The 14,335-nt window shown below is 48.8% G+C and overlaps 1 protein-coding gene across 1 annotated transcript in view; it reads right to left on the bottom strand.

Moving 5' to 3' along the window:
- The window catches only part of NRG2 (neuregulin 2), a 159,286-nt gene that overhangs the window by 51,781 nt on the left and 93,170 nt on the right, over nt 1–14,335 (bottom strand). The window contains exon 2 of the mRNA XM_058815351.1: nt 5,778–5,949. Coding sequence (XP_058671334.1) covers nt 5,778–5,949 — 172 coding nt within the window. The remainder of the gene's footprint in view (nt 1–5,777; nt 5,950–14,335) is intronic.

The following is a 14,335-nucleotide window of genomic DNA, read 5'->3' as shown; positions in this document are numbered from 1 at the left end:
AACCACACCAAATTTCAGGCACATAAAGCTCCTTCCACCTCTAAGTTTGCAGAGCCCATCAGCTGAAACAGCCCAGCAACTGACCCTGACTTGTTAGCAGCTATAATGCAGTCAAGTTTGATTAAATGTGCATCCCCTGACTCTCTCAGGAGCCCCAACTTGCAAAGTTTGTGGATTGTTTGAGCTCAAGACCCAACTGCTTCTCCTTTCAGTTCTCAAATTCCCTGGTTCAATCCCAGGTGCATTGGCCAAGATGATGTCCATCATCTCCTCTAAAACAACAAGCAAACAAACAAAGGAGATGCTCTCCTTCACACCCCCCTCTAATAAAGTGCCTTCAGCAGCTAAAACCAAATCCCAAATATTGGAGGCTCATAATGCCATGGTGAGAGTTAGCGAGGCAGCAGCTCCCCTGGTGATTATAACAACACCGGTGCTTGAGAAGAGTCTTTGCTTCAAGGCATCTGGAATTGCTCTTGCAAGATCCATTGTCAAATGAGCTTTTTCCTTTGTTTAAAAATGTCAGCCCAAAGACCCCTGCCAGAGTGGTGGTATAGCCTGCTTGGGTTCACTCTGGCTCCCACAAGGCTTCCACAGTCCTCTTTGCCCCTCCTTGTCTCCAGGCTTAATTAGGAAATCATTTATCTTTATTGGCACTCTCTTTCCCCTGCTGCTTTGGCATTATTTTTTTTTTTTTGGCCTTCATTCCAGTGCAGTGAGCTGTACAGGGAAGACCACAGCCCCATTCATTGTGGGTGGGGAATAATCTACAACTGGGAGCCCTACAAGGAAGACCCCAGCAATGAATCTGCTCAAGTGGCATGGCCTGAGGGACTACTGTACAGAAACAGGAGAGGAGGGCATCCCTTGGCTCCACTTACAGGCTAACAATAGGGATTCCTGGTGATACTGAAAGTAGGACACCACTCCCAGGGGATGTCATATGGTCAGCCTGTCCCAAACTGAACTGCCAACCCTCTCCAATCTAACGATACGCCTCCTTCATCACCCCAGCAGCGTCCCCTGGTAGAAGAGCACACAAAGGGAAAGGGCTGGGTAATTTCTCTGGGTTTCCCATCAACTGTGCTTTATTTCAATGGAGATGGTGATAAAATTGCAGCCAATAGTTTCTTCCACCTTAAAGAGGTTTCCCCTTTGTGCAAGCCGGGCTTGCCCCAGCCTGTCACTAATTACAGATGGAACATGAAGTTCAGAAAGGAGGAATCAGAATTGTTCCCCTCCCTCCAGCAAATATCCATTAAAAAACCTGACTCCTCTGCCCGATGGCACCAGAAGTTTTGCTGGTAAGTTTAAAAAGAAGAGGGAAATGATTGATGGAAAAGCTGAGGAGCTGACATGCAGTTAAGTGCTCCTCTCCTCCTTACAACATATACACTCCTTATTTTGAAAGAGATCTCCTATTCTAGAGATCAGATAAAAACCCAATCACCGAAAAAAAAGTGCTTCAGTCATACTTTCTAGGTAGAAACATCAAGGCTCTTTACACACACAGGGAGGAAAGCCAGGAATTAATCACAGAGGGCAACCAGGTTCTTGTCTCCCATCCTATTCCTCTGCATGCTAAAGATCTCAGTGCTGAGGACAGATTTCAGCTGTGCCCAGCTCTGCCAGGGCCTCACAGGGCCAAGGGGAACACAAGGGACACCACTTTGCCGGAGGGCTCCTGTTGCCTGGCTCCAGCAGAAATCTCTGTTAGGTATTACACTTCTAAAGAAATGATCCTGTGCACCTGGAAGTTGAAATGATCCTGCACAGCCTGAGAAGTTTTTGCCCTGTGTATTTTCCCTGTGAAGGTCCCTCCCCAGTGCTCCATTTCTGGCTCTCTGAAATCCCCACTCTGAGCTGAAGGGAAGCCCAGAGGATTATCTGGAGACCAGTGTTATCTCTAAGTGGAGCCAGATGTATAAATCCCATTATTCCTAAAATAATTGTTATAGAATAAGATGTCCTTTCAGAGATTTACAGTTTGGGATGCTTCTTCTTCCCTGGAGTCCCCTCCCAACACGCTGCAAGTAATGCTTTACACCCATATCACATGTCCCTCCTCTAAACTCGGCCCCACCAGCTGCATAATGAAGACATCAAAGTCATGAGGGCTCTCTCAGCCTGCTCTGAGCAGTTTTCAGTGCTTGTTCCATGCAGTCAAGACCGGAGGGAGGCAGCTCCAGTGCCAGGGGACACTCTGCCTCGGGGTTTTCAGCTCTGGGGCCCAGCAAACGGGGACAGACGTGGCAATGCCAGGGTGGGTGTCACAGACCCACCCAGATGCTCTCAGGGAAGTGTCCCTGCACTGCTAAACAAGGGGCAAATGCTCACTGAGGGGTGATTACCTCAGAACTGACAGAATCATTTCATTGGAAAAGCCCTTTGAGATCACCCAGTCCAGCCATTCCCCCAGCACTGCCAAGGTCACCAATGAACCAATGTGTCACCAATGTGTCCCCAGGTGACATATCTACACAGTTTTTGGACACTTCCACCACTTCCCTGGGTAGCCTGTTCCAAAGCCTGACCCCCATTCCAGTGAAGATGTTTTCCCTAATTTTCAGTGAAGATGTTTTCCTAACATCCAAACCCTCCTTGGCACAGCTTGAGGCCATTTCCTTTTGCTCCTGCTCAACAGCTGCTGGAGCCCAGTCTCCACAGCCTGCTCCCAGCACAAGACAGCCACATTTTAATGGCAGCAGGGAGCAGAAACTGGGATGGAAAGCAATTCTGGGAATGCTTTGGGCTCACATCTTTGCTGCTGAGGGAGTCTCAGACACTGGAGGAGGCAGGTGCTCGGCTTTCCTTAAAATGTTTATCCTTGGACTTGTTTTGCCAGCAGGAAGCCCTTCCAGCACCACACATCTTTGGCCTCTCACTGGAGAGCTAGAAAGTTTCCATGGAAACTGGTAAATGCAAAATTCTGACTTGACAGCAGTGTCCTGAGGAAAGGAGACCAACCCCCTTCCATTTGCTCCTGTCCCTGGCCCAGGGGCTGCGTGCCCCCATGGCTGGGGTGGGATGTGACCCTGTCACAGCTCCATGCTGGACACAGGAGGAAGGGCTGGGACACCTGGGAGAACAGCAGGGCAGTGCTGGCTGCTCTGGGGCTTTTTACAACTTTACCAGGCCTTTCTGGGGAAAGTCTGTGAGAAAATCAGAAAAAATAATAAAAAACAATCTTATCTTCACTTGCTACGCCTGTTGTTGTGATCATGTAGAATGTGTTATAAAGATTTGTTTACCAAAAAGTGGTTTCTTAATTAGCCAATGGTGATGGTGTTTAGACTAGAGGACCAGCTAGGTCCAGGTGTATCATAACTGTCTATAAAAGCAAGGAGTTTCTTAATAATGATAATATAATAAAGATATTGATCAACCTTCTGATAATCGTGGAATCAATAGTAATTATTACCCAGCTGGGGGCTCATTACTGTGACAGAGAGAGGCAGGCACAGCTCTGCCCTGGCTCTGCTGCCTGCAAGCCCAGACAGCACCCAGATATCCTGGATGCACTGATCACCTCTCTGCCTCATCCTAAAACAGCCACAAGTCCCAGGATTATTACAAAGGAGGCCAACCATCTTGGGTGTGACTCTGAAACCAAACCCAACAGGACTGAAATTAAATTTGGGCAATTGGCAACGCCCCATTCAAGTGATTTTTCCAAGTGATTTGTAGTGGGTTCTAATTTTAAAAATTGCTACCCTAACAAGTCCATTATTGTGACCTTGTATTCACACAACCAGAACATGTTAGCAAAGAATTAGAATCAAATTTTCCAAGGGGTCAGGCAGTTGCAAGCTGACTGTTGCTGGCTAGGTCAGGATGTGTGAATGCAAGCATAGCCATGAAAATTGAATAATTTTAAGATACATCATATGTAAATATTTGGCCTTGAGAAATATCAACGTGGATTCATTTGAGTCCATTCCCAGTGAGAACCCCTGATCTTGGTCACTGGGGCCTCTTCCTCCAGCTGTTCTAGCCCTGCCTGAATGAGGGGGTGCTGAGGGTGACACTGAATGAGGGGATGCTGAGGGTGACAGCCACTGAATGAGGTGGTGTTCCAGATTGCAAGGCAAGGTGTTTTCCATTACCATCTGTATGGCAGATCATCTTTTGTCAAGGGGGCAGTTTGCCTTATCTCTCTCTTTGAGTGAGCACATTCACACCTCCCTCAGGAGGGGACATCTGCTGATAACAGCTATTGAATGTCACTGCATGGCTGATAAGAACCACAGCATCCCATTGGAAGATGTGAGCCCAGAGGGAGGAGCCAAGCATTCCTGCCTGGATATAATCTGGAGATTCTGGAACACCAGCACAGCTTCTCCACTGGATTCCCCAGAGGAACAGCAGCTGCCTCTCCTTCCACTGGATCTTCAGAGGAAGAATTCATCCTTCTCTACAGATCCCCCTTGCTCCAACAGAACCACCCCTGACACTGCAGGGGGGCTGAGCCACATTTCCAATGGGACTGCCACCAACACCCTGACCCACAGGGTGTCAGGCTGGGTTCTGACTCTGTCAGTGTTGTTCTAGTGTACTGCATTGTTTATTTTATCCCTTTATTTTCCTTTCCCTATTAAAGAACTGTTATTTCCTGCTCCCATATTTTTGCCTGAGAGACCCTTAATTAAAAATTTATAGCAATTCAGAGGGATGGGGAGGGTTTACATTCTCCATTTCAGAGGAGGCTCCTGCCTTCCTTAGCAGACTCCTGTCTTTCCAAACTTAGACAGGTGGTGCTGAGGGTGACATTTAATGAATGAGGAGATGCTGAGGGTGACACTCACTGAGAGCCACTTGAGAGCTTTGCTGGGTGGGGAGTGCAGGGCAGATGTGAGGGAGCTTGCCCTGGGTGGGCAGATGGATGGATTTGCACAAGACAAGGTCTCTGCAGGTGACCATGAGCCCTGATCAGTGTTGTGAAGTAATCCTGCACCTCAGCCCTGCTCAGTGTAGAGGAAAGAAGGCTGAGAGGGGATCTCATTCATACACATAAATATCTCCAAGGGGTGTCAGAGGATGGTGCCAGGCTCTTTTCAGTGGTGCCCAGTGAGAGGACAAGGAACAATGGCCATAAACTAAACCATGAAAAGCTCCATCCCAACATGGGGAAGAACTTCTTTATGCTGAGGGTGGCAGAACAGCTGCCCAGGGAGGGTGGAGTCTCCTTCTCTGGAGACATTCCAACCCCACCTGGACACATTCCTGTGCCACCTGCTCCAGGTGCTGATGCCTTGGCAGGGGGGTTGGATTGGATGATCTCCAGAGGTCCCTTCCAGGCCTAATTTATCATTCTGTGATTTTTAAGTGGCCTTAGGTGCTTCTGTGTCCACCTAAATGCAGGAGGGAACAAACCAATTCCTCCCACAGCCCTGCTGCTGAGTGATGGGGCAACAGCTGGGTTTGGGTACCTTCTGCATCCAACTCTTAATTGCAGAGCAGGAGTCAACCCAGGTAACCTGAGCTACCAGGGAAAGCCTCCCCATGTCACAGGACACCTGTCTGAGGTATCCAGTGCCTCCCTGACCCAGGAGAGCCCATCTACAACCCCAAACCCTTCCCTGTGTGTGCCCTGCTCCTCTCCCCATGCTCTCTGATGTAACTGGGGACCTTGCTTGCTCTCCTGGCCATGGTAACTGGGCTGAGCATGGTCCTGTGGCTCTGTGGGAGCCCTCAGCAGGGATTTGGGGAGCACAGCAGCACCTCCAGCCCCAGACCCTGAGTGAGCAGAGGCAGAGCAGCCCCTGTGTTGTACTTACTTCCCATTCCCATACTTGATCCGGATGTCTTTGCTCTTCTTCAGCTCCTTCCCATCCTTAAACCATTTGTAGGACGGCTGAGGGTTCCCAGCAGTCGCCTCACATTTCAGGGAAATCTTCTCACCCACGTGAACATTTGGGCTTTTCAGTTTCTTCAGTTTGGGAGGAACAGCTGAGGGAAAGAGAAAGGGGACAGTGTGAAACCTGCCCCTCTCAGGGCTGTGAGCACACAAGAGGAACCCCCAGACCCCTCCTGGTGCCAAGCTCCTGCTGCCCCCTCTGCCACGAGGTGATGGAGAAGGGGCTGCCCAGGGAAAACAGCACACAGGGAAGGGGCAGGAGTCAGAAACACCCACACAGGGAACAGAGGGAGGCTCTGGAGGCTCCCCATGGCCAGATTTGATATTCCACAGCAGCCCTATCCATGCAGGCAGGACCCTGTGTCTGCTGTCCCTGCAGAGCTTTGCTGAGCTCTCCCACCACACACCAGCTCAAGCTCTTCAGGGATTTTTTTTCCCCCTGCTCCTGACCATTGCTGCTGCAGATTACCAACACCTACAGACCTCTGTGGTTGCCACAGCCCCAGGCAGAATGTTTTAGTGCAGTTGGAGCAGAGACAGGTCACAGGGAGCAGCCCCCTGTGCCCCAGATGCACCAAATCTGCTGCAGAGACCTTGTTCAGCTCAACACCAGCAGAGCAATAACCACTGAGAGGGGCTGCAGGAAAATCCTGCATGTGTAAGGATTTAGGAGGGGAAGAACAGCCATTTATTCAGGCTGGAAAAAAGAAAAGTGAAAGAATAGGTATTTTAAATGGTTTTGTGGCAGCAGTGTCAGGCTGGCCAGCAGCCTCTCCAGCCTGGAGCCTGGCTCTGCACGTGGGTGTTTCAGAGAAGTGATTTTTACCATGCACCTGGAACATCAGACAGCGAAGGAGACACTTCTTATCAATCTCTGCCAGGCTTTATATTAAGCCTGACAAGAAAGGATTAGCAGGCTTGCAATTTTTCTTTCAACTGACAGCTCTGCACTCTTCTAGCTCCCTTTTTCTTTCTCAGCGCTAACCTTAAAAAAGGAAAGAGCAACTTGCTGGCTTTGCCTTAAGAATATTGGTAACAATGGCTTCTCCTTGTCTGAGGTGTGCTACTGATAGATAATTTCCTCTTTCTAATATGCACAAACCACCTTCTAATTACTTTGTGCATTCTGATCCTGTGAAATGGCAGAGCACTCAAAGGCTGAGGGACTGGATGGGTTTCATCAGAGCAATCACTGTTCTACAGACCTTTGTGTGTCTCCTCTAGTTCTTCATGCCAAGCTAAGTCGGTGTAGGTTGATAGTATTTAAAGACTGTTCTCACCAAAAGGGATCTTTCACCAAATAATAAAAAGCACAGCCATCATCAAGAATATGCTCCTGAGGTAGGAAGCTCTCAGCACTCTCATATTCCTGATGGGAGTGAGAAGGTAAATTGTCCTTAATCAAAAGGATCCCAGCTAAATAGTCCTTAATCAAAAGGATCCCAGCATGGATAGAAATGGAGCAGTTCAGGGTGACAGGAGTGAGCCAAGCAAAGCTCACAGTGCCTGAAAGGCAGCCCAGGGCTGGGGTGGGTAACGTGGGCTGGTCCCAGGCACATCACACCTTGCAGCTGCCCCTGGATCCCTGGAACTGTCCAAAGCCATGTTGGACAGGGCTTGGAGTACCCTGGGATCGTAGGAGGTGTCCCTGTCCATGGCAGGGGGTTGGAATGAAATTACTTTTAAGTTTTTTTTTAAGGTTGATTCAACCCAAACCATTCTATGATTTTCTAATGGGACAGGGACAGCACAAAACCCTTGGGTCAGCTGCAGGCAGTGGTTGCAGGCTGTGCACTGACATCTCTCACTGCTTCCCAGCTCACTGTGCTTTGGCACAAACAAGGACTTCTGACCAGAAATTATCTCAGCTCTCACCAAACTTTAGGAATTCTATGAAAATCCAAGGTGTCATGGGTTTTGTGAAGCCCACATCCCTGATCCTTGCCTGGAAAGGGGTTGCCCAGAAGAGCTGGAAGGCAGTGAAGGGAGAAGAGAGCTGGTCTCTCCCCAGAATGCTGCATGGAGAGCCAGGAAGGTAAACAGGACCTTGCTTTTATAGGGGAATAGAGAAATAGACTCTCAAATATTTATTCTGTCTGCATGTGTGTGTCAGTCAGCTCCTATTGTACCCCGAGGTCACCCTGTCCCCTGTCAACATTATCCATACACCTTAAATACAGGGAAGGTCCTGACCTTGCCATGGCTGCATCTGCCTCATTTTATTTCCGTCCTGAAGGTCTGCAGAATTATGAAGCAGGCAGCACATGGAAATAATACGGGTTAATTTGGACTGAGATACCAGACACTGAAGGGACAACTCTTGTCTCATTTTAGAGAAGCCACAGGTGTGAAGAATTCTGATATTTTATAAGCTAGAACCAGGAGTAGGATGTAAAGAAGTTCAACTGGTGTTAAAACTGATACAACAGCTGAGTCGTGGGGCATGAAAGAATATTCTCTTCTCATCTCCTTTCCATAGTTCTATGTGCTACCATCACCCTGAGTGGAAGAGAAACTGGAAACTGTCGGGGTCTCTGCTGCTCAGAGTTACCCCGAGAAAAGTTCCAAAGTCTCTTTTCCCAGCCCAGCGCTGGAAGAAGGAGTCAGAGCTCTTCAGTTCTCGGTCTCAAGGTTATTTATTGTTTCTTATCTATAAAAAATTTTCTCCTGCCCTGCCGAGGTTCATCCAGCAGGACAGCTCCAGGCATTCTGCCTGCCCCCAGGGCAGTGTTATGTCTTTATACTAAAAACTACGTGTACAATATTTACAATTATCTTCCAGTACCTATCACCTATGTTAGACAGTGAGCTTCTATCTCTAAACCAACATCACAGCAGAAGATGGAGGCCAAGAAGAAGAAGGAGAAAGGCTCGACATGCCCAGATCCCTCCATCTTGCCTCCTGAAACCCCATACCAAAAACTCTACATTCTACTTTTCCACCCAGCGATAACTTCACTAATATTCTACTTATACTGTTGCGGCTTGCTGATCTTCATCTAAGGTTGGTAACTTGCTCCATGGGTCATAATCAAACCACAGGGGCATTTTGGGCTCTGTGCCAGGGTCTCTGAAACCCCTGGCAGGGGTCTGGGCTGCTCAGGACAGCCAGAGGGATGTCCTGGGTCCTGACAGGAAACTGCTGGGAGAAAGGGGTGTCAGCCCTGCCCCTCTCCACCAAAATGCTGGCAAGAGCAGAGCAAGCCCCAGGAACATGGAGCCTGTGGAAGAAGAGGGTCAAGAACAAGCAAAGAACTCTCCATGATCTCCGCACCAACATGACTCATGTCTCACCTAAAACTCTGCACATACCACCAGTGATGATTGCAGGACACTCCTAAGCAGGCAGATCCAAAAACCCCAAAGAGCTGACACACACACACACAGCATCCCACCCCTCCAGCAGAGAGTCCTGCCCAGAACAAGGGAGGAGAACATCTTTCCACCCCATCTACATGTTTTTGGTGTATCACTACAGGAGGGAAGGAGACAGTGTATTCAGCTCCAGGCCACACTTGATGGGCTCCATGGACTGCTCCATCTCCCAGCTGAATCAGAGCAGTGAAAGGGGAACTCAGTCCCAAAATACTCTGGAGTGTGTCTGGGAAAAGGGCTGTGCACAAAGAGGCAGAGCTGTGCTCCCTGACACATCTGTGCCCTCTCTGCTGCACTGCAGCAGGAATTGTGCTTGGACAGCAGCGTGGGAAGAGCAGGCAGAGCCCCAAGCCTGGGAAACAGCATCCAGAGCCTTGCTCTGGGCAAAAGGGAAGCCTGGCCTCGCTCTCTGGGATGGGCTGGAAAGCCTCACTTCATAATTCCTGCTGCTTTCAGAAAAACAGAGAAATCTTCATTTAGAGCCATTCAGTGCTGATGACTCTGCTTAATTCCAGACAAAGACTTTCCTCTGGTTTTCACTCATAAAAAGTTTAAACTGCAATTCTTATTCATAGTCTGAACTCCTCTAACTTTGGCTTCCAGCCAAGAGATCTCTGCCTTTCTCTGGTGAATTTGAATCCCATCTAGCAACCAGAAACCCCTTCCCTTTTTAGGTACTTGTAAACAATGTCTGAATCACCTTTCAACCTTCCCCAGCAGTAAACTAAAGTAGCTTGAGAGGCCAGAGCAGCACATGGAGTGCTAATACAGGAGTATATCAAAATTTTACATTTAGGTACACTTTTAGCTTTTGACCCATCTCCCAACTCTGTCCAAATCACAGAGCTGCAGCTCAGAAAACCACGAGTTTAGTTCAGAAAGATCAGAGGATTGATTTTGAGAGCCTCCTTTCTTAGTGCGCTGAGCATTTGGGGTCAATTTAATCTTCTCCTTGTTTGATACATTTTCCAGCATGCTGGAAAAACAAAACCACAAGCTTCACACATATCAAAACAGCACACTATCCTGGGCAAACAGCTTTAGATGTGTGCCAGGCAGGGTCCAGGTCTAATCCATTATGTTTCCATCAATTTCCAACTTCCCAGCCACCTCCACAAAGATGGAGCCAGGACCAAAACAGGGGTTTTGGACTTGAAAACAGAAGAATTTTGGCTCTGCTTGTCAGACTGAAGCTACAGCTCAGGATCTGTATCTCTGGTCACCTTGCAACCCTGTCAGCGCCTCCTCCATCCAAATTTGTGTCTCTTCTCCTCACAGTGCCTGAGCTGCTGGACAGAAGAGCCAGATGCATTTCCAGGCAATTTTTCTAAGTGACAACCACGTCAAGGGTATGTCGTGCTGCAAAAACAAGTTTAATCCTGGTAGAGCTGAGACCAACAATAAACACAATTTTTCTCCAGATTTTTGCTCGCTCCAAGGTCAGATGAAACGCAAGCAACCATTAGATCCCATCCTACACTAGTTGTGTGAGCTGTAAAATTAACCTTGAAACATGCCGGAGCCAGGATGGACAAATGCACACAATTTCCTAACTTGTTTTAAGAGCCACATTTCACAAAAGACCTTTGCAGGAGAGGTTTGTCCTCTGATAGCAGTCCTGGCATCCTCTGCCTTCTCATGGAGAGGAGAGGGTTACAAAGTCTGAAACATTGAGCTCTAAACTGCACGATATGAGTTGTTTGAACATCCACCATAAAAGGACTTACATGTACACACTGCTTTAATTAATTCACTTCTGATTACACTTGATATAACACTGGAGTACCTTGATGATAACAACACCTCTTTTACTTCTGGTACCTGCAGTATGCCTGCAAGCACCTCAGAGCCACAACTCAAAACATCATTAATCATCCTCGGGCAGAGTGCCCAAACAGAGTCCAACAATGGAGTGGTGACAAAACCACATCCCACCCACAGAGCATCCTACATAAACAGCCCCTGAGCAGCAAAAGGCAGGAGCAGCCAGCCTGGGAAAGGTGCTCCATGAGCTGTGGAGCAGGCAGCAATAGCGGCCACAAACTCTGGTTTCTGAGCTGTGGGATGCTGCACACAGACACATCTGGGATCTCTGGGTGACTGGGATGGGATTTCTCATCTGGCCTCCTCCAAGGGTGCAGTGTGAGCCTGCCCCACACTGCCTGGCACATGGAGGCTGGCAAAGTGTTTAGGTAGGTGGATCTGGAGGCCTGGGAGCACAGGATCCTTCTGTGTCTCTCTGAGCAGCTGAGGAAGAAGGAAACTGGGCTTGAATTCCCTTGGGCATGGAAAAGGGAAGCTGAAAAATGCTTTCTCACAGGAATGGAAGAGATGCAAGGAGAGTTAAGACCTATAAACTCACAGGTGATCCTTGACATGGCTGTATCCAAGCCATGGCTTTCCACACAAGGCCCCCACATGAATGTGCCAAGGTCAGGACACCGCCCCTGTACCAGAGTTGGGGGGAAGGAAGGTGCACAGGTGATCTCTTGGAAAGGAGCTGTGTTTCTCAGCCTACCCTGGTCTCAGGACAGCCCTTCCACATTGGTGCTGGGGCTTGCACTGGGCTCTTCTCCAGCTGGGCTGGAGAAGCTGCAGATCCAGAGCTGTCTCCCTGGGTCTGAGCTCCCAGCTCTCCCCACAGGAACCCAAACACCCAAAGGATGCTCCAGGCACAGTCCTTGAGCCTTCCAGGCCTCACTGAAGGACAACATCTGGAGCCATGAAACCCAGCTGAGCCAGGTCTCAAAGGCTGCTGGTCCCTAAGCCCCTTCTGGAGAGGTGCCTCAGAAGGGAGTATTCCAACATTCTCTAACATGGAAAATCACAGAATTCATCTTTCCATAGGATCTGTTTTGCAGCCTCAACTTGCTCCAAATTCAATCACAAACATTTGCCAAGATGGCAATTCCTAACTGAAAGGAATTTTTCCCATTTCCCCATTTCTGTCATCTCTACTGCAAAGTAAGGACACGTGCTCCTGGCACATCACCATGCAGGTTGGGACACCAGACACTCACTGGGGGTCAGCACTCTCCCCACTGTGATACATCTCACTTCTTGCCTGATGTAGTCCCACAGGCTCCACTGCTTTAATCAGAGGTGATTCTCCTTTGCCTTGGGTTTAATTTGGCCTTTATTTGACAAGGAGATAAGCCTGGAGCTCAGCAGCAGCTCCTGATCCCCTGGACTTTGTTTCAATACTGGCTGCAAATGCCAACCTGTCAAAGGAGGGACCCACTCTGTGGAAATCTCCCTCCTGCCAGAAGGAATGGAAACATGGGTGAAAAAACCTCACAACACACTCAGTGTTTGTGTTCCTTTCCCCAGGTTCTTAAGGAGAGGGCACAGGGCAGTCCCTGCTGTGCCCCAGGCAGGCTGTGGCGTGCACAGCCAGACTCTGAGGGGACTCAGCTCCTTGATGGCAGGGTCAGGATGACTCCTCAGAGTCTCCAACACCCCTGGAGGTAACAGGACTGCATTTGAGTGAGGCTGTAGAACAACCCTGGCTTTATTGCATGGGTGGACACAACGTCCACAGACCACACACAGCCCCGAGCCTGCGGGAGAGAACCTTGGTGTGACACTGACACATTGTCCCACGCCAGCCTCGACCCCCATGGGTAACTACAGCCTCCAAACCCAGAGCATTAAACATAATACAAGATCTGTAATGGGATTTACACTTTAGGCAACTTATGTTTCAGTTTATGCCAAAGCATGGTCAGACATTCTCATGGCAGTCTCTGTAGCCACTGTCTCAGATCCTGGTGTGCTGAGCAGGGCTACGTGACAGGTAAACAACAATGACAAATTGAAATTTCCAAGGGGCAGCATTTTGCTGTAACCACTGTTTGACCTTTTCATTAACAAACAGCCATGTTTCTCTAGGAGCTGTGATCATGGAGTCATGGAACCATAGAATGGTTTGGGCTGGGAGGGACCTTAGAGCTCATCTCATTCTGCCTCCTGCCAAGGACAGGGACATCTTCCCGTATCCCAGGCTGCTCCAAGCCCCATCCAGCCTGGTCTGGACACTGCCAGGGATCCAGGGGCAGCCACAGCTGCTCTGGGCACCCTGTGCCAGGGCCTCAGCACCCTCAGAGGGCAGGAACTCCAGTGTAGGAGCCAGCACTAGACCCTGCGGCTCACCTGGGACATTTACACCTCACCCCCACTGTCTGAGGGACTACCTGTGCAGCAACTGCTGAGAACAGTACGGGTTAACAACCCAAATCTCTCCAAGGACATGGGAGATGTCCTTGCTGCCCTGCCTCTCCCACAGAGGTATTCCAGCAGGAGTCAGAGGCTCATCCCTGCTCCTGGGAGAGGTCCCACTCTGGGAGCTGGAGATACAGGTGTGACAATGCAGGAGCCACCACTCCAGGTCCTGGGGGGTCTGCTGAGGACCCCTCAGCTGCCCCACACAGAACAGACACTGGTGGAAAGGACACAGATGACTGGAAGGGTGAAGATGCTGAAAAGATTTGAGATCTGTGGATTTGGGGTTGGGATGAAGCATGGAAAGCACTTTGCTGAGTCAGAACAAATGCATTATTCCTCCCTACATGTCCCATACCTTCCCTAACACACAAGTTTCTTTTCCTTTAACTAAGTTCCTGTAGCCTTCTGTCTCAGGGAGAAGAAGTGACTACAACACCAATCTACAGCACTATTATAATTTTTTTTAATCTATTCAAATTGAGGGTGACCAAATTTTCATGACCACTCCCATCACCAAAGAAAATTGACTGGAAAGTTACAAGCAGGTTTGTTGATTTAGGTTTGTTCTCTATAGGATCCCTCTGGCAACGCAAACCATGGGATCTTAGAGGTCCTTTCCAACATTAATTATTCTATAGTTCTATGAACATGTGCCACAAAGCCAGAAATTCCACCCTCCTCTTACAAATGCTGGCTCCACTTATATTTAAGAGCAACTGATAAATTCCTCCTCCTCTGTCTTTCCCACAGTTAAAAATCCAGTTATTCTTCTTTGCAGTGAAAGTTTTGAAATTGGTGTATGATTTGGTGCAGAGCCTGGGGCTGAAATCTCAGCTCCATTGAAATCAATGAGCAGCTGGTCACTGGGCAGGGATGTGC

This window comes from Ammospiza caudacuta, chromosome 16 (assembly GCF_027887145.1).
Source record: "Ammospiza caudacuta isolate bAmmCau1 chromosome 16, bAmmCau1.pri, whole genome shotgun sequence".
NCBI lineage: Eukaryota > Metazoa > Chordata > Aves > Passeriformes > Passerellidae > Ammospiza > Ammospiza caudacuta.
Note: the sequence above shows the minus strand (reverse complement) of the source record. Positions and strands in the feature narration are given on the sequence as shown.